The following is a 22,314-nucleotide window of genomic DNA, read 5'->3' on the forward strand; positions in this document are numbered from 1 at the left end:
TGCGACTTGATTTTTTGTTTTCTTCGATTAATTTCGGAGCAAGTAATTTGAAAGAAAAATGAAAAAATGAAATCGAAAAAACTTAAAATATATATATATATATATATATATATATATATATATTTATATATATAATTTTATCAAGGGAACTCTTTGTTTTATTGAGAACATGAATACGACTAATATTGCAGTCCAAATCGAATGACATAAATGATAGATTTTTTTTCGATTAATGGTTACAAAGATTTATTGATTTCCTTTTTACTGTTTTCTATGGCGAAGGGAGTCAGCCGCGCCGTACCGCGTCGGCTGTTTCCCCTTCCACGGCGTCAAATTGAATCGCAAACAATATACACCAATGATTTGCAATGAAAATGGCTACATTAATTATTTGACTCATTTCTCTTTCAGGAATTCAATAAATCAATAAATCTCTGTAACTATTAATCGAAAAAATCTATCAAATCAAATCAAAATCGTTTATTTATCCTTAATAATAATAACATCAACAGAAAATCAGAAACATAGAAATAGAATTACATTAGAATGATGAATTACAGTATAAAATTGAATTATACAATGAATATAAGGAAGGTCCCCGCAAGGTTAAAGAACCTGTGCGCAGGGGCCGAGTGTTAAAAATCTAGATATTTTAAATTTCAGGATAAAAGATAAACTAATTAATAAAAAATATTAAACTAAATACAGTGAAAGGAAAAATAGAAAAATAATAACTGATAGAAAAATATTAAACTTCTTAAACTTAGAAAAAAAATACTTAACTTAAAAAGAAGAAAGAGAGGAAAAGGAAGAAGGAAAAGAGAGAACAGAAAGGACAGGAAAGAAAGAAGAGGGATACCGAATAGAATTAAATTAATCTATTTCTCAAGAGAAAAAAATGGATAAAATTGGCTTAGTTTTAGTAGCAGATATTTAAAAACTAATGTCATTCGAAGATAACCATTCATTTATATCTCTTACCAGCTTTTTACTCAATTTATTGGTGATGAAATGATGAGGGATTTTATTAATGAGTTTAGATGCAATGTATGAAAATTGTTTTCTGCAAATGGACAAATTAGTGTCAGCAACCAGAAAAGTTATGGATGAGGGACGAAGATTATAAGTAGATTCACGCAAATTGAATAGATCTTTATGTTTATTTATATAAGTTATGAGCATTTTGATATATAGCTGTCTTACTGTTAGAACCTTGAATTCAAGAAAAAGATTTTCACTTGGATAGCGTCTAGGTTTTCCTAGTATGGCTTTGATTAGAGTTTTTTGAATAACAAAAATTTTATATATATGATTAGAATAAGATACACCCCATATTCTTATCCCATATCCCAGGTAAGATTGTATATAAGCAAAATATATAAGCTTTGAAACCTCTTTGTCACTAACTTGGCTGATATTGCGAAATATACTTATCCAATGTTTAAGTTTATTACAAGTGGTGTTTATGTGAACATCCCATCGTAAATGTTGGTCAACAATTATGCCAAGATATTTAACATGTTTCTGTTTTTTCAACTTGGAGCAAGGACATTTAGTGTCTGGATGTTGTTGATGTTGGTCATGTATAATGATGTTGTCAAGAGCATGTGGCTGACCAGCAGCAGTTGGTGAAAATGTCATAAAGTTACTTTTATTTATATTCAAGGTTAAGATATGATTATCAAGCCAGGATTTTATAATTTTAAGACCAGTTTCTGATTTATCCTTGGCCTCCTCCCATGTAGTTCCAGTGAATAACAATGACGTGTCATCCGCAAAAGAGATTGTCACACAATTCTCTATTTCTAGTTTGATAAGATCGTTGATGTATACAAGAAAAAGAATTGGTGATAGTACTGTACCCTGCGGTAGGCCGTATTCAGAGAGTTCTTTGCAACTTGTTTTGTTGTCAATTTTGAGGAATTGATGTCTATTGTTTAGATAGCTGGTAAAAAGTTTGAGGGGTACTCCACGAATGCCTAGCCTTTCTATTTTTTTAGAAGTTTAGAATGAGGGACAGTGTCAAAAGCTTTGGCAAGGTCTAAAAATATGGCTATGGTTTTCATATTATTATTAAAATTATTAGAAATCGTCTGGGTTAGGAGAGAAATTGCATCTATTGTACTTTTATTTGATTGAAAACCAAATTGATGTTTATGAATGATATTATGTTTTTGTAAATAGGTAACTAGACAGGTTTTAATTAATCTTTCAAATATTTTAGAAAAACTGCTCAACATACTGATAGGATGGTAATTTGATGGATTTGAAGGGTCACCCGATTTATGTAAGGGTATAATATTTGCTAATTTCAAACTATCTGGAAAATGACCCCCCAAAAAACAACGATTTATTATTATTGTCAAAGCTCTGACAATAAATGGCCAAATAATTATCAAGCATTTATTATTAATTCTGTCCACACCTGGAGCTGCGTTAGTTTTCAAAGATTTCAAAGTGGTGGAGACTTCCTCTTCATTTGTAGGTGTTAGGAAAAACGATTCATGGGAATTCTGCAAAAATGAATCTTTGAATTTGTTACCTGCAGTTGAGATGGGATTATTTTTTTTAAATTTTCAGCATATATTTTTCCGACCTGTGCAAAATGTTGATTAAGTACATCGGCATCAAGTTTTGGAGATTTAGTACTTCTTTTTTTCCCTAACATTTCATTCAGAGTTTCCCAAATGTTTTTAGTATTATTTTTATTTTGATTAATTTTGCTTTTATAGTAATCACATTTACTTTGTTTTAGTAGTTTATTGAGAAAATTTCTATAAGCTATATATTCTTCCTTCAATATTGTATTGAAAGGTTGTTTGGTTAGTGTTTTAAACATCCTGTCACGATTTCTAATTGAGTTTATAAGACCACGTGTGATCCAAGGTTTAACAGGTTGGAATCTATGAGGGATATTTACTCTGACAGTAGCACGTTCAATGTGATCAGATATTTTATTTGTAAAAATGTTCATTAGTTCGTTAACGTGGAAATTAGCTTCTAAAAAGTCATCCCACTTTTCAGTTTCTATTGATAATAGCAATTTATTATAGTCTATTTTTGAAAATGAATGATTAGGTTTTACAGTACTAGTAAGGTCTGTGTTTGAATCTATGTGGATGCTGACACAAAAGTGATCGGTAATATTTGTTTTTATTATTGAACTCATTACATTATTGGGATTAAAGATAGAATGTTGAGTTGTTTCCACCAAACCCTCCAACAGTATCTATCGACATGATCTCATACGGTTCACTAGCTGGACCCAATTGTGAAAGTAATCCTATTGAGCGACCTCTTCTTGTTTTATTCTTCTTACATATATGACACGAATCACAATAGCGCTTGACCATTTCATCCATGTTGGAAAAGTAGTAATGTGGACGTATGTGTAATAGTGTGTGGTGAGTTCCGATATGTCCTAGTTGAAAATGAATTTTCTCAATCAATTCTTTACCCTTTTCTTGAGAAAGGAAGATTCTTTTGTTTCCTTTCATACATTTGTAGAATATTTCCTCTTTATATTCAACATTCCTATTATTCATTATTGCTTCTTTGTTTTTTTCTTGATCGTCTTTTATTTCTTGTATAGATATCAAATTCACAACTGTTAAAATGTCTTCATTTCCTTCAAAGTGCTCTAAAACTGGATTTCTTGATAAAGTATCTGCTTCAACATTTCCTTTTCCTGGGCTATATATCAATGTGAAATCATATTGCGATAGGTAGTATACAAGATCTCCCAATTCTTCATCGGTTCGTGCTTTCACTCTGAGATTCTCCAATGGTTTGTGGTCTGTGATCACTGTAAACTTCCGTCCTATCAACCAATATTGCCAATACATAATTGTCTCTTTTATAGCCATACATTCCAGATAAATAGCTTTTTTCTTCTTTTGAGCAGGGCTCAGTTTTTTTGAAAAATATGCTACTGGATGAAGCTCATTATTTTCTTTTGGTTGTTTCAGTACAGCTCCAAATCCCTTTCCACTGGCATCGGTGAAAATGAATACTGGTTTTTCATAATCATAAATTTGTAATACGGGACTAGAACATAAGTATTTCTTCACGTTTTGGAAAGCTTTATCACATGTCTCTGACCAGATAAAAGGTATGTCCTTCCTCAGTAGATTGTGTAAAGGTTCTAGAACTTTCACTGCATTCTCTATGTATTTATAATAGAAATTTATTTTCCCCAAAAACTGGCGTACATTCTTCTTGGTTTTTGGTTGTGGGAAATTTTCAATTGCTTTGAGATTGTCAGTGAGTGGACGGACTGAGTTATTTTCAATTATGTGTCCCAAATATTTAATTGAACTCCTTGCAAAGTTACATTTTTCCAATTTCAGCTTGAACCCTTCTTTATAAACCGCATCAAGTACGAGGTTTATATGTTTCAAGTGTTCCTCAAATGTCTTTGAAAATATTAAAATATCATCAATGTAGCAAGTACAAAAATCAGTCAACTTATTTTTTTGTAAAGTGTTACCCAATATTCTTTGAAAAATTGCAGGCGCGGTCTTCAAACCAAATGGTATCCGTAACCATTGATAATGGCCTTCGTGGGTCACAAATGCAGTTTTCATTCTGTCTTCTTTTTTTATTGGTATTGTCCAGAATGCTGAATTAACATCAAGTACTGTGTACCATTTACAATTACCAGCCTTCACTGTTATATCTTCTATTCTTGGGAATGGTTGTGGCTCTGGTATTACAATTTTGTTCAGTTCCCGGAAGTCAATACATAGCCGTGATTTTTTTTTTCTTCTCGTTTGAAGGCAAGTGTAACAGGAGATGCAAATGGTGAAGTTGAATATTCAATCAATCCTGCCTCTAAAAGTTTTGAAATTTGTTGTTCTATTTCTTTTTTATCTGGGATACACGTTCTGTATGGCTTCTTAATAATATATCTATCTTCTGAAAGTTTGATTTCTGCCTCTGCATGTTTTACCTCACCTACATCATATTTGTGTTTTGCAAATAGTGATTCATAACCTTCAATCAGCCTTGTTATTGTTTGTCTCTTTTCAGTATCAAGATAATTCAGATTGCTTTCCATATTTACAGAGAAGACAGATGACTCATAATTCAATCTTTCAACATCTGTTTTGTCATCAACCTTCTGTAAAATTTCTAAATTTTCATTCTGTATCAATTTGAACTTTTTTATTGCATCCAATCCAAGAAGTAAGTCATAAGAGAAATTATTGTTCTTCACAACATATACATCTAATATTTCTTCGATTTTATTGATTTTCATTGGAATTTTGGCCCGGCGATTTGTAAAATTCACACCACTAATAGTTCGAAAAAGGTTATGGTCGTTCATAAGTTTTGTCTTCAGCTCATCAACAATTTTCTGATTTATTAGAGTGATATTTGAGCCACTGTCATAAACCCCTTTTACAATCTTCTTTTTATCAACTAGTACATTAACTGTAATCAATGGAATGAACTTACACGCCGGCTTATTCAGTTTTTTGAGTTATCAACATCGAGTGTATTTTCCTCACAGGTTGTGAAATTCACTGTTTTATTTTTATTCCTACAGATCTCTGCAGGATGAAAGCGATTTGGTTTTCCCAAGGCTGTACATACAGAACAAGGAGTCTTCTTTCTTCTTATCTCTTCCATCTTGGTTGAGTCTTTTTTCTGGCTATTTATATGACTATGTCCGTTTGAGTTTGTGAATGAATCATATTTTTGAATCTCATTCATCAGATCTTCTGTGGTCTCGATATTTTCCTTATCTAATCTATTCTGAATATGAACTGGTAGTCCCACAACAATATGTGAGATTCTAGATTCATCTGTCATAGTTCTCTCACATTCAAGCAATAATCGTTCCTTCTTCAAAGCATAATCAAGCACAGATCCAAAATTTTCAATGTATTTGAATGAATATGCATATCTCACATTTGACCAGCCTTTATTAGAAAAAGTTTGGAGAAATGTTTTTGACCACAAATTCCAATTTTTCAATCCTAATTTATATTTGTTGGAAGTATACCAATCTTCAGAACTCCCTTCTAAAAATAGTCTTAAACATGTTATTTTTTCTTCATCGTTGTGGATATTGTAACGGATACATTCTTTCTCAAAAACTTCCAGCCAGAATTTTGCATTTTGTCCAATTTTCCCCGAGAATTTTTCCAAAACAAATTTCCTATCAATATCAATTGAAAATTCACTCTTACCTTTTTTCGGCATGTTGAACAAAAAAATCGATTTATAATGATCTTACTTCGCACATATTACTAAAAATGGATAATTGACGAAAGATTTTCATTTACTTTAGAAAATCGATTTTAATGTCAATTATAATATAAACCTCAATAAATCTTAAACTGTACAAATATGAACATTCAATCATTCTCTCATCAGCTCTGCTATTAGTTTGATAAACAACATTAGTAAATTATTAACAAGTCATATGGTTCATATGATTAGAAAGAAGAAGCGTGAATGTAGAGCAACCAGCTTCTTACATATATATATATATATATATATATAATATATATATATATATATATATATAAAATTTAAAGTTTTTTTCCATTTCATTTTTTCATTTTTCTTTCAAATTACTTGCTTCGAAGTTAAACGAAGAAAACAAAAAAATCAAATTGCAAAACCCCCAAATTTTTACATATATACTATTTTATCAAGAAAACTGTTAGTTTTATTGAAAAATTGGTTAGAACTAATATTGTAGTTCATAATGTAACGAATCGAATTCTCACATATAGGCCTATTGATTTTATCAAAAAAACTGTTAGTTTTATTGAAAGAATAAACAGAACTAATACTGTAGTCCATAATGTAGCAAATCGAGTAACATATAATAGCATAAAATTCTTTCCCATCGATGGTTATAGAGATAATTGATTTCCCGTGATTACCTGCATTCTTCAACTTTGAGGGGGCAAGGGGATTTGCAAGCTCCAGGTTCCAAAGTTCCAAGGGGATTTCTTGTGACTTTTGGGAGAATGACCCTCTGGGAGGGTTCTATCGATGGTGAAAGTTTCAGCTTTTATTTAATTTTCGGACCGAAAAAACCTTTATTGACTGGGCTATGATAAGAATAGAATAGTATCTGTATCTTTCTAATCACCTCAAATGTTTTGTGTGGATTAATCCATGGAATATGAGGATTATCCCGTTTCACAATTTTAGAATACTTCATTGTGAACTGAATATGTGGATACCACCACAGAAAGTATTGAGTTCTAGAATTATTTGAGCATGTATAACTCGGTTATAGAACATTTCTAAGCATGTGTTTTTTCATTTGAGTTTCTATTTATTTCAGCTATAGAATGAACTCCCAAGGGATCGGAGACATTTCAATCTCTCTTTTCTCTCTAATCACTCTGTACAAGTATAATGTAGGCTGCACTATTTTATTCTAGCATACATGTGTGGTCACTTAACTTGATAAAAGGTGGAGCTCCATGTGTGTATTGTAACCATCTAATTCCGATCAAGAGCAATGATATTGTGTGTAGAACATTCTTCACGTAACTATAATCATTATGCAAAGCAGAACAGATTATAAATAATTATTCAATCATTCAGCTTGAGTGAACTGCATGTTGTGATAGTGAATAATATCTTCAAAATCCAATTATGTGAAGTGATATATGTGGTATGAATATATTGTTCAATTTATTGATGGAGTTGTTTAGAATTGTATGCATGAAGAAATTTAAATTTTTTCCAGGTGAACATTGTGGAATGGAATGTAACAGGGGGGTGTGATCATTCAAATCATATATTGATAGATACCAATGTTATTACAGGACTCAACAAATGAACTATTGATAGTGTTCACGGATTAAAGGGGTTATTGTCTGTATTTCTGTGGGATTGGAATTATTTTATTTCTCTCGGCCAGAAGACGTTGATAATAATCACCTCAATCCCCCTCATCAATCAATAATATATGGATCATAATAATTTGAAATTGATAGATTAATCAATTGTTATAGCAGTTAACACGTCGTGTGCGGTTGCGAAAAGCAGGCCACGCCGCGTGTGCTATACAGGTCTCCTAGTTCCTGTGGCTGTCCGGCCCATATACTATACAGGTCTCCCGGTTCCTACATACCATCTCAACAATATCACCTCCTACAAATCAATCTATCATCTATTTCCCGTCATTAATGCAAGGATTATTTACAATATGAGTATCTACTAAAATTCTTCATAGCCTGCGTCTCGAACGTTCCTGAAGCCCTGGAGGCTGTATTTAGAAAAAAATCTTTGATTTTCACCTCTATTGTGAGTCATTACAAGCCATATAATACAGAACAAATAAGTTTAAGGAATATAACTACTACAATACATAATAGGAACAATGAATTTTTGCAGGCAAGAAGCATTTAAATGAGCTCCTCAGCGTTCTATAAACTCATTCCATGTATTTTGCATAGCACAGGCCGGAAGTCCGTACAAGTCTCAGGAGCATGGCCCCACGATTGCCAGACCTGCACCCAGGTTGATGGCCGGGCCCCCCGCCTATATCGCATCATAGGTTTACGAGAGGAGAGGGGGTTCACTCATCATGAAGCCACAACTTTTTGATTTTTTTACCTGATTTACACGAAAGTTTGAGTTTTTAAATATCATATAATTTTTTTCTGAAGTTTTACGAGCGCGTTTTGATATTGTTTCAATGAAAATCATTGTCTCATGATTTTGAATTCTCGTTTTTCTATTTTTCCATTCATTTCCGCCAATAAGGGATTGATAGGTTTTGAACAGAATGGGCATTGCTGCTTGTTTTGGTCCCTGTAATAGCTTAGTTCAAACTCATGCTAAATAATATTTGAGATTATCTTTTCTCCTTCTCCCAATATCTCTTGACTGCTGGTCTGATATTGAAAGCTTCGGTAAGGATCCTAACGGTTGGCATTTTTACAACCTGTTCTTTACGTCCAATTCAATTCCTCATTTCACCCTCAACCATAAGTTCTTCTCCAGCGTCCTCATCTGGAGTAGATCAAATTCTGTGCTTTTCTTTACTGGAATAATATAAACTCTATGTCATTTTATAGAATAGATGAACTGATAGCTAAGATATTTACTTGTTCATTAAAAGTCCACTCACCCTTACTGTTAAAAAAACATGTTAGAGAAAAATAGGCTACTATAATTGATTCTATTAAACATTATTTATTCTTAACTAATGCAAGTTTATGGAATGACTGCTAATGATGAGTGCAATATGCTAATGAGTTTCAAAGATTGAAAATTTGTTAATTTGATTTTTCAATTTCCCATGACATGATTCCAGTTTTAATGTCTATACTGATGCAAAAACAGTATATGATGTACTTCGAGATCTGTACATTCATCTGAAATTCTGGACATTATAATAGGCTACTGCAAGATAGAAATAATTGATCATTGTTCAATTCCACATTGTTCAATATGCTTGTTTTGGAATATGATGTTTGCTGCTTGAATTGCTATAGACGGAATAAAAGCTGCACTATGGATAAAACTGCACTAAACTACTACACTGCACTCAGTCTGAGAGATATTACTTTTAACATGAAGAGGGGAAACCAATTTCTCCTTGCACGGTTTGTAGCATGGACAGATTAGTAGAGAGGAGTGAGTATGCTGCGCACAATTTAATACTGACACAAAAGTAGAGAGAATGCTGTTAGGTTGTGGGAGTGATTAGTGAAGGAAGGAGTATCGGCCTCTCTGTCTTCTAGTGAGAGCCGTGTTAAAAGTAATATCTCTCGGACTACGGATAATAATATTATCAGCACTTGTGTCAGTATAATTTTGTTATATTTTATTTTCTTCTGTGGTCCACTACAAAACATCTCAGAAAAAAACTGAAATCTCTGGCCTCGATCTGGGCACCCTAGGTCCACGGGCCCAAGGGATAGAAGAATCATTTATCCACCCTATGTGGGGGCCATGCTCAGGAGACATGTATAGCACTCAACGTGTTAATTATAATCAATGCAAGTAACAATTTCAACAGTGCCATGATAGATATTGGATAATATAGAACAAACAAGAATAATATGGGGAGAATTCATGCATGTTTCTGGAATTATTTCAAGCTTTACGATCATGAACATCTGAAAAGAACCGAGCAAAGTATGGCGGTATTATTTGATATCATAAAATATTATTGGTGGGGATGTAGAGTCAACGGATGATAATAACATTCTGAACATACAATATGGAATCAAGCAATCAGTAACAATTAACACATTGAATGTTTCAAATGGAAATGTTGACAGAGTTGAATGAATAATTATACTAAAAAGTCATGCTTCAAGCTCACTGATCTAGAGACAAATTGAAATATAGCACAGGGGAATGAGTCATCATGTACCAACATATCATGCTTTCAGAGTTCACAAGTTCAATACTTCTTTATATTAAAATTATAGTTGTAGGGAAAGTACCAAGCTCAATAAAATTAATAATTCACTGGGAAAATGATCAAGTACGGTACGAGTAATCTGTGATTTCAGAATCAGGGCGTTCATGTCATATCCTGGATTCTTTTACACAAACTGAATCGATTGTACTTGCAAAACCAACTCTCTACCAGACATAGAGTACGATCAATCATATCAACTGGAGAAAAATGATTGTTGTTTAAAATTGATTAGATCAGAGAGAATAAGAGTCGATAATTGAAATATAATGTTGATAGTTGATGAAAGTAAAAAGTGTAGAATAGTCGTATTATTATGAACAAGTTATATTGAAAGCATTAAACATTTATTATAAGGCGATCAATTTAATGATGTGAATTATATTCAAATCTTGCAAGGCATAAGCCTTGTGAAGGTTTATAATCTAAGGCTGCGCTCACACTGCATATATACGAATACTAGCTGGCTGGCTCACTTCGGTCGCCTTATCCGTCTAAACAGGGGCTCTGCCCCCTTGGATCCCCGGCTGTATCATAGAGAATTGAGTACAACATTATAAGAGCTTGCTTCCTCCCGTAAAATATTCGGATACAGACTTTTAGGCTCTTCCCAGTAGTTTAATTTTTTATTGCCAATTGCTAATTTGAATATTCAAAACATATTACAAACTCTTTATAATATGACATATCATTGAAAATATAATTAAATAAACATAATCACTCATACATATACTTGGATAGAATTGAAATAAAATATAAAATCTAGTCATCAGAAAAGTTTGAGGCAATGCAGAAAAACACTGGAAAACGTCGATTTCGGTCTCATCGCTGGCGAACTTTTGAAGCTCTCTCTACAAAAAAATTTTAGACACTAGCTGAGCTTGACGTTTTCTATCAATTGGTCCACTAAAGAGTAGATATTAATAGTTGAAAAACTTTCAGTATATAAGAATCATTTCCCACGTAGAGAATTTACTAAGATATGAGAATTATTGTTGTTCAGTCCAGTTCTTTATCCACAACAAGAAATAATGTGCAGAACTTACGAAACATTCATATTCGCGCTTTCAAGTTCCAATCTAGTGTACTTGGTAACTCGCGGGTTCCAGAGTTTAGACTGCCAAGTTCAATATTGTTCCTGAATACCCTTTGGCAGAATCTTGGAAGAATATCTCTACACAACCTCTCTAGACTCTAGATGAACCTCTTTAATGGATCTAAACATTTTCTGTTCATTCGTTCTGGAAAAAAACTTGAAAACGCATAAAACACTGGAAAATGCCGTTTATCTTTATTGTTCCAAATTATTCCCCAGCTCTCCAAACAATATTTTTACACCCTAGTTAAAATACTTTACGAAATTTTGAACTTTTCTGAAAATCACTTATTACTTCTCATAAAACTGAAGAGAGCAGAAAAACTTACATTTCGGGCGTATCTTCAGCGTAAGTAAATTCGTGGAACCTAGCTGAACAATTGTACCAAGTTTGAACATTTTCTGTTCATTTGCTCTCAATAAAGCTGAGAAAACGCAGAAGAACACTGGGAAAACGCCGATTTCGGGCGTAACTTTGGCGTAATTTTCATGCCTTTCTACAACAGCACCCTTATACCATATTTTCCATCTTAGCTAAAACTATGTATCATGAAAACGCTAGGAAAGAGCTAAAAAACGACCTATCTTGGGCATATCTTAGTCGTAATCTTGAAGTCCTCTCAAGACAAAATTTTTAGACTCTAGCTGAAATTCGGTACCATCAGTTATGTCAATTAGTTTTAAAAACGCTTAGAATACGCTGAAAAACGCTAAAAAAAACTGCCGATTCTCGGCGGATCTTTGGCGTTATTTCAAAACTCCTGCAATAAATTTTTATATCTCAGCTAAGCCTCTATACCAAATGTGGAAAAACGCCGGGGAACGTTAGGAAAACGCAGTAGAACTACCCATCTTGGGCGTATCTTTAGTGTAGTTCTGAAGTCCTTTCAATTCAAAATTTTTAGACCCTAGCCAAACATCCATCTCTATTATTTACAACATTATTTGTAGACCTTAGTAAACCAGTGTACCAAATTTCAAACTTTTCTGTGATATTAATGCGAAATATTGATGCACTTCAAAAACAAAATTTACAACATTTGGAACTTTCCCAAATTTAAACTTTTCCTGAATATTTGCTCTTAAATCTGGAAAAACGCTGATTTCTATGGGCATATTTTTGACGTAATTTTCAAGCTCTTTTACGGCAACACATAAACAAAATAATGTTAACCTTAGCTGAACCTAGGAACAAAGTTTAAACATTTTTTCTCTGTTCTGAACAAAGCTCAGGCTAGAGCTACCAGAGGACTGTAATTTACTATTTAAATAATCAAATACAAACAAGGGGCAAAATTTAATCTTCAATTTGAACCAGGTTATTTGTACAGTTAAACTCTGCATCAATGAACAATAAAAAAAAGCAAAAATTTAATCCAATCTTGACTACTTGCCCTTCGAAGCCTTTATTAGGTGTTTTGGTCAGGTTCAGGGTGGGATGAAATCGGGGAAAAGACAGGTTTTCGCTTCCGGGCTGCCTTTTCGCGTTCAACTTGCAGGCTATACACTGTGTTTCGAACAAAGCTCAAACTGGATTCTTTATAAATTCAAATCCGATCCAAATTAATTCGATTCAATACTATTCACGCTGTTATATTCATAATTCACACACACAACACTCAAACAATTATTTACAAGAAATTTCCGATCGAAATTACATGACAAACACAATTTTGGTCTTGCAACAAGACGGGCTGACAAAACAAAACAGAAGCCTTTCAAAAAAATCCACAATGCCAAGTGGCAGGACGGTCTGCGCCGGTGCAAACACAAGCCTGCTATTGGCAGAACTATAGTCTGGCATTCTGGCACTAAAATTCGAATTCCCTGGCCAGACCATACCCCCGCCTCTGAAAAACTATTTTTCAGCCAAGTTACAAAACTGAAAAAACCAAGGAAGGGAAAAATCCAGACATGACAAAAAGAACAAAACACCAACACCAAAAAACAACACAAAAGAAAAAATGCAACAATCACCACAACTATTGAGTTAGGAGTGGATATAATTTTGTTACTGGTCTTTTATAAATACCAGTTTTTAGGCGAACACTCGCCATTTGAACCTCGCTGTCACTCCCCGGAAACACTTGTTCAATGACACCCAGTGGCCACTGCAATGGAGGTGTGTTTGGTTGGTCTACTACTACAACTATTCCCACACTGATAGAAGTGGGTGATTTCAACCATTTTTTACGACTTTGAAGTTCATGCAGGCACTCTCTTCTCCATCGGTTCCAGAACGATTGAATAAGTTGACTGATCAATTCATACCTGGTGAGACGATTCACAGGGACACTGTCCACGTTCCGCATGGGAAACGATTTCAACGGTGTTAGAGTCAAAAAGTGTGCTGGTGTTAAAGCCAGCGGTTCATGCGGATCCTCACTCAGTACACACAGCGGGCGGGAATTCAGGACACCTTCAATCTGCACCAATACAGTGTTCAGTTTCTCATAGGTGAGAAGTTGATTGCCAATTACTCGGAACAGATGCAACTTTACAGATTTGACATTTGCCTCCCACAGACCTCCAAAATGCGGCGAACCAGGGGGAATGAATTTCCAATCAATTCTGTGTTCGGCGAGTTGACTAGTCAATGTGGTTTGAAACTCGGACTAGTTCAAAAGTTGAGATATTTTCCGCAACTGTTCCTTGGCACCTACAAAATTAGTACCACAATCGGAATACATCACACAACAGGGTCCACGACGTGACAAAGAACGATGAAATGCAGCTAAAAACATGGGCGTTTATAGATCCGATACCAACTCAATATGTACCGCCTTTGTTGCCATACACACAAACAGACAAATGTAGGCTTTCAAAACACAAGGATTACGATGTCTCGTCATAGTAATACACAGAGGACCAGCGTAATCAACACCACAATTTTCAAATGGTTTGCATTTTGACACTCAACAAGCAGGCAGGTCACCCATTTTCGGAATAATTGCATTATTACTAGGTCGAACACGGGAACAATGATTACACTTAAAGACACAAATACGAATAATAGAGCGAGCAGACAGTATCCAGAATTTCTGTCTGATCAAGGACAACAATAACGAAGGTCCAGCTTGAGAATTCTTCTTGTGATGATAATCAATTAACATTGATACGAAAGCGTCGGATTTTGGTAAGATCATCTGATGACAAGTCTCAAATTCAAGTCCAGCATGAGACAAACGACTGCCGACGCAAATCACACCTCTATCAATGAATGGAGACAGGCGACGAAGGCGCATAGAACAATCTTCTCCCTTCTCTAATTGCACAAATTCAGATGAGAAATGTATCTTCTGTACCACTTTACATAGATACCTCTCAGCAACATCAAAATCTGACTCTTCTGATTGGGGTAAGATTCGTAAGAATTTGAGAACAAGAATTACAATTCTCAAAAGACGACCATAATCCGAACAACGACCAATCAATGAATATATTGCATTGCTGTTACAATCAGGAGATTTTGTGACTGTCAACACTGACGGTTTTTTCGCCTCCGGTGGATCCACTATCTCTTCCATTTGAGTTTGGACGGGCCAATCGCATTCGTCCTCTGCTATCCATGATGGACCTGAGAGCCACAACAGAAAGTTCACAAGCTCAACTGGTGATAAACCTCTAGACAAACAGTCAGCGGGATTTTCAATTCCGGCAACATGCATCCACTCCTGTATACAAGAATCCTGTATTTTTGTGACGTGATTACCAACAAAAGTTTGCCATTTCGCGGATGGAGCATTAATCCAACACAAGGTGACTGTACAATCAGAGAGTGCAACAATACGAGACACATGACAACATTCACTAATAATAGTGACTACTGAATTCATGAGTTCTGCCAACAAGAGTGCCGCACACAACTCCAAACGAGGTATTGAAACAACTTTAGATGGTGCTACCTTGGACTTTGAACACAATAATACAACTCTTGGCTCCTCGCTCTCCTTCTGCGACTTCACATAGATAACTGCACCATAACCAGACAATTATGCGTCACAAAAACCAATCAAACTGATGTGAGAGTCCTGAAACAAACCAACGTGATGTGGAACAGCAAATTTCAACAATAGAGGCAACTCTTTTTGACAATTCTCCCAAAGAGTGCATATAGACTCAGGCGGCTTCTCGTCCCAATCCACTCCTAATTTCCACAGTTTCTGGACAAGACACTTTAGAAATAATGTAGAAGGTGACAAGAGACCAAGTGGAACATAGATACGAGCCATCACTGACAGAACAGAATGCTTAGTAGCGACGACCTCACCACTCTCAACTGAAAACTGAAACAGATCAGTACTAGGTTGCCAATTCAATCCCAAGATAGCCAAGGAGTTGTCTGCTTCGAAATCCTTGTACGAAAACGATTTCTCTTCCTCCGAGAATTTCTCCAACATTGATGGTGAATTTGAAGTCCACTTTGTGAGCGAGAAACCTCCTCCCTCAAACAGCTGCTTGGACTGACGATACAGCTCCGCGGCCTCTGACTCTGTGGCGACAGATGTGACTAAGTCATCCATGAACATGTCTCTTGGTATTCTCGCCTTGGCTGCCGGAAAACGATTTCCATCCTCCTCTACAAGCTGGTGCCAAATATTCAAATTCATTTATTTCCTCAAAAAAATACATTCACAGAAACAGAAATATTACATTAGTCTATGAAGAAATATCTCCCTGCAAAGGTAAAAACCTGAGCGCAGGAAGGAGTCTATATAAATTCTGATCACAACAAAGCAGCAAGAAGGCGAACTATTCTAAGCAAAAACAATGCATAAACTATTTTGATTATTTTTCTTATGTGAAATATATTTCAACATTTATATATATTCACTTATATTATATATATATATTACTTATATTTTTCTACATTATTAAGTATTCCTACAAATAGAATGAGACATAGTTATGAGAACACTTCAGACAGGCAGAAATACACAAACTACAAAATGAAATATTGAGTTTTGAAAATTAAGTAAGTTCAATACAGAAACACAACGGAAATCCTCCACAACTCTTAAAAAATCAGTAGACAAGAAATAGGTACCTGACAAACTCAGATCACCATACAATAAGATCATTTGTTTTTATCCAATTATCCACTTCCTTAGAGTTATGTTTCTTACAGATTATTTTAATAATTCTACTAGGCACAATATTTATTAATCTATTAACTCTGTAATTGAATTGATATCGACAACATTCAGGTCAACTCTGTTTTGGACCACTGTCAAATTTCTTAGGTTGTACGGGGTTTCACGGATATCATGTTGAATTTTATTTTTATCCGCATACTGAATTAGACTTTTAATATATAGCTGTCTTAGAGTCAGAACATCAAATTCTCTAAATAACTCTGAGCTTGGGTAGAGTCTGGGCTTACCCAACGCTGCTCTCATAATATGCTTTTGCACCACAAACAACCTACCTATGTGACATCCCGCCGCACCACCCCACGCCAGTAAACCATACTGCAAGATGGATTGAATGTAAGCAGTAAAAAGCAACTTTGAAATACTTTTATCATTAATCAAACTAATTCTGTGAAATCTATATATTAAATATTTTAGCTTTTTACATTTATCATCAATTTGACAGTTCTATCTAAGATGTGAATCAATAATAATCCCAAGGTACTTGGCAGAGTCTGTTTTATCCAGTACTGCACACTGGCAAGGGGTTGACACAGGCAGACTTCAGGAAGGAGAATGCAACTTCAAGGTCAGATTTATAGGCTGAGTCCTAGAATTTGGTGAAAAAGTTATATATGTACTCTTTTTATGATTGAGTGTGAGTGTATTTTCATTCAACCAAGACTCAACGATGCTCAATCCCTCCGCTGCAAGAGCATATACATCCTCCCATGATGTACCTGTAAATGTTATGTTACCGTGGTATCATCGGCAAACGAGATAAGCGTTCTTTTATCAGTACTCAAATTTAGTAGGTCATTTATATAAATGAGGAATAGTATCGGAGAAAGCACCGTACCCTGTGGTACACCATATCCTGATAAATTTGTTTGATCTGTCTTGTCACCAATAGTTATTATTTGTGTTCTATCCTTTAAATAATTTCCAAACAATTTTAGAGCTATACCCCTAATTCCTAGGTTTTCCAACTTTGTTAACAGTTTTTTGTGAGGTATTGTATCAAAGGCTTTCGCCAGATCCAAAAAAACTGTAAGAGTCTTCCTACTACTTGTAAAATTCTCAGTAACAATGTTTAAGAGATGTGATATGGCATCTTGTGTACTCTTCCCAGCCTGAAACCCATATTGATTTTTATTTATAATGTTAATTAGTTATTATTTATATGGTTATCTAGATAGTTTATAAGTCTTATTTTTATTACCTTCTCCATAACCTTTGATAAACTGCAAAGTTATTGGTCGGTAGTTTGATGGATCATTTACATTCCCCGCCTTATATAGTGGAACAACCCTTGCAACTTTAAACTCCTGAGGAAAGTGTCCATGTTTGAAACATTCGTTTATAATAAAAGCTAAAGGTTTTGCTATATAATTGGATATATTTCTTAAACATTTATTGCTGATTTTGTCAATACCCGGTGAAGAATTATCTTTTAGAGTCCTTACTGTGTTTATTATTTCATGTTCATTCGTTGGATAAAAGGAAAAGGAGTTAGGAGAATTTATATGGGTTCCAGGAAAATTTGCTTGGTTGATATTTCTAGGGATAGAATTCAATTGCAATCTCTCAGCATAGGTCTTACCCACTTCAGAAAAATGCTTGTTGAGTATGGTGGGCTCAATTTTAATATTAGTGTTCCTAGTTTTTTTGTCAAGTAATTCATTAATACAACTCCATAATTTTTTACAGTTTGTTTTATTTTGTGCTATTTTATTTTTGAAATAATCCTGTTTAGCTTTCTTTATTAGATTCCTCAGTATGTTTCTATATCTGGTGTATTTGTTCCTTAGTTCAAGGTTTAGGGGTTGTTTTGCCATATTTTTATACATTTTGTCTCGTCTTCTTATGCAGTTGATCAAGTTCACGCTCATCCAATCCTTTAATGGCTGTAGTTTATGCCGCAGATTAACTTTAGTTTTAGCAGTATTTATATGTTCAGTTAGTCTATTAATAAAAATTTCTGTTAGATTTTCCAAGTCACACCCCTTCATTATACAATCCCAAGATCCTTTTTTTAGAACATCAATTAGCTGTGGATAATTTATTTTTTCAATGAATTTCACTTGCTCTTTAGGTTCGAATGTGAGGTCCAAGAACCCCACAACAAGGCCTATTCCGAAGTGGTCCGTGATGCTTGTTTTAAAAATAACGCCTAGAATCTCTTCAGATTTAGGTTTCCTACTCTTATAGAAAATATTATCAAGACAGGATACTGAATTACCTTGAATTCTAGTTGATTTATTGATATAAGATTGGAAACCGTTTAAATGAAGTAAGCTACAGTATTCATTTACAAGATTTGTATTTAGATTTTTATTAATATTTATGTCGCCGACCAAAATAATGCTATCTCTATCTTTCAATTTTTCTAAGCACTGGCCTAGGTCTTCAATAAACTCATCAACCCGTAATGATGGGGATCTGTAAACTGCAATAATTGTGAAATCTCGCTGCAACTGTGGATCATGAACATCTAGAATAATTGAATTTGCTGAAGCAATATCAATTTCCAGAGTCTCAGTCCTCAAATTCTCCTTTATAAATATACATAATCCATCAGACTTACTAAATATAGCCGGTGAATCAATTACTTGATAGCCATTTAGATTGAAGTTAAACTCATGATCATCAGACAACCATGTCTCCGACAAAATTATTAAGTGATAATTAGTTTTACAATGCTGCAGCATATATGAAAACTCATCGAAATTACACCTCATGCTGCGTATGTTCAAATGTAAGATATTTAAGGAGGATCGGCAGCCTCCATTAAAAATGTTAAATGGTTGAAAATCGAGTATATCTTCTATTTCTATAGTATTATAGCATCCATCTTCAATATTACCGCTAAAATCATCCAACAAAACCATGATGGAAATAATTCAATTTCGCAAATTGGGAGAATGTACAAAGAAGAAAAAATAAATTAAAAATGTAAAAAATAAAGAAAAGTAAAAGAAGAAGAAGGGTAAAAAATAATTTACCTTCCTTATGAAGTTAGCCTGTGTACAGCCATGTAATTCAATAGAAAATTAATTTAGTGATTGTTATGCAAAAAGAGATGTAATAAATTGATTTTTTTTATGTGAAAATGTGTAATAAATTCACATTATTGTTTATTTTCAAGCTCAGAATTTCATTATAAAGCCAAAATTATTGTTTAAAATGGGGATAGTGCTAGTTAGAACTTTTAGTAAGACGTTAGGCCTTTTATGCACAATATTCAAAGGCAAGCATACATTCTCATGTAATTATATCAAGCATTTGTTTTGAGACAAATGAATCAGAATTGAAAGTGAGACTGAGATGTCAAAAGTAGAATATGAATAAGAAATTATTCAAATATATGAACGACTAGTATAGTAAATAGTAAAAACGCAGTGCGGTGGTTGTTATCATAGCAAGAACTTTAAACAATGGTAGAATTTGGAAGACAAAAAGATAGTGATAACAGTGACAGATAGTGACAAGAAACTAAGAATACGGGGGAAAGGAAGGCAGAGAAATTCCTTACTCTATCATAATATTATCAACAAAGATGTTATCCTGACTTTATCATCACCTCTCTGAAATATCAATAATTCCACCTTCTGAATGAGTTAGAAAAACAAACCACCGAAACACGTTAAAGAATCCAATCCAAAAACAACAATTTTATCATCATTCTCTGTCAAGAAGAACGAAACTGATAGACACATCTCAATCTCACTATGAAAGCCTTATATTATTCATTGGACACCCCAATTGAGCACAAGTGAAATAAACAAATTAAAAGAAACTCAAACTAAAGAAATCCAAATTCAAGAGATTTAAACTTAATAAATTCAAGTACAAGAGAAATTTTTTTAAAAAAGAAAAAAAAAATTCAAACGAATTGAAGAAATTCAAGCAACTTAAATCATACTTTTTAACTCAAAATAGTAAGTACATATATTTATTCCAATTCATAAATTACATTACGGACTGAAAAAAGTTTCCTATTTGTTAATTACTGTCCCACCACTCTCAATGTAACTCAAATCCTCCTCATCACTTAGAATTTTAACCACCTTACCGTCTACACTCCGCAACTTGACTCTACCTGCATGATCAATCCACACTCGACGCGCATCATTATCTCCAAGCATCAATTTAGCGTTTGCGAATATCTTCCTTCTTTTCACCGTTAGAGATTTGTTCAGGTAGATCGGATTGTTTCCCTGAACATTGATGTCGTTCGTCGTGAATGACTTGCAGGCCCGCCTGTTTCTCAGCAACGCTTCCGCATCTCCACGCTGCACCAAACGCACCACTATGGCAGGAGTCGCTTGATTTTTCCGCTTTGGCAGCCTATGACACGCGTCAATCGATGTGGCGTCCAACTTAACATTGAGAGCCTCCGCAATTCCAATAATACATTTAGCAATATCTTCGTTTTCGAACTCCAGCACGCCAAAAATTTCAACGGTATTTTTAAGGCTGTACTGTTCAAGCTCGTCCTGGTTCAGCTCAGTTTCCCTTAATTTGGCTTTTAACCTGGAGTTTTCTTCAAGTAGGTTTGAAATCTGCTCCCGTTGCTTGCTTATTTCCAGCGTGTTCACCTCCAGCAACTCCTTACACGCAGCAATCTCGGTACTCAGTCTTTGATACAAGTTGTCACTAAGTTCGTCCAGCAATTTGTTCATTTGGTCGAGTGTTACAGGCTGTCCCTGCACTGCCCCTCCGGCCACCAACCCATGACTTGGGTTAGACTTTACAGGAGTGGAATCGGATACGGCCCTCTGACGACGCACTATATTGATACAAGTTTGACAGTTCCATGCTTTTCCACTAAGCACCTCAATATCATTTTCTTTTAGACCGACACAGCCCCCATGAAAAATTCCTTGACAGTTTGTGCACGAAATCTTAGATTTAGATGGTCGCACAACTTATTGATTACAAACACCACACAAACTCATAATAGCTGATTTAGTACAGTAACGTTAGAAGCAATATACTTATAAAAGAAAAAATCCACACAGCGTTGATAACTGGTAATAATTCGAAAAACCCGATTTTAGTACACGGCCGCACAGGAAAGAATATTTTAGCAGTTCATAGCCAACTGCTGTTAGATAAGATAGAGAGAAAACAAAATCTGTCCGTTCACTTTGAGCTCCAACTGAAGACTGAAGATAATGATATGGAGAGCTTGAAACACCAAAAACAACACAATTTAGCTGATAAATTTCGATTGGATCCTCCAGCGAAAATCTCCACAATACACGCTGATAACGACGGCAGGAATCCTCAACTAATATCTGTCGATACATTTGTTTAATGTCGGCAGTTAGTGCGATTGGGAACAAACGAAAATTAACTAACAAAACAAAAATGTCAGTCTGCAATTTGGGACCAGCATGAAGAACCTGGTTCAATGACAAACCAGATGATTTTCTGGAACCAGCATCAAATACAATTCGGATGGGCGTGGTAGTGCTGCTTGCTTTCACGATGGCGTGATGCGGTATGTAGTAACCACCTCGGTCTGTCTGATCTGCTACAAACGACATGTGACCCTGACGTAGGTAATTGATCAATATTTCATGATATGAAATACGAGTATTGCTGTCAAGCTCTAGTCGTCTCTCCAAAGTCAGCAGTCTGCGTTCAGCGACAGCATACGAATC

General features: G+C 34.7%; 1 protein-coding gene across 17 annotated transcripts in view; it reads right to left on the reverse strand.

Annotated features, from left to right (window-relative positions):
* LOC111050395 (potassium voltage-gated channel protein Shal) overlaps positions 1-22,314 on the reverse strand; it is a 517,077-nt gene that overhangs the window by 341,820 nt on the left and 152,943 nt on the right. Inside the window, exon 4 of one of the 17 annotated variants that reach the window (XM_039441500.1) lies at positions 7,459-7,524. The exons of the other annotated variants lie outside the window; for them this stretch is intronic. Coding sequence (XP_039297434.1) covers positions 7,474-7,524 — 51 coding nt within the window. The 3' untranslated portion in view covers positions 7,459-7,473. Of the gene's footprint in view, positions 1-7,458; positions 7,525-22,314 lie in introns of those variants that run through there. 17 annotated transcript variants of the gene reach the window in all.

This window comes from Nilaparvata lugens, chromosome X (assembly GCF_014356525.2).
Source record: "Nilaparvata lugens isolate BPH chromosome X, ASM1435652v1, whole genome shotgun sequence".
Classification (NCBI taxonomy): domain Eukaryota; kingdom Metazoa; phylum Arthropoda; class Insecta; order Hemiptera; family Delphacidae; genus Nilaparvata; species Nilaparvata lugens.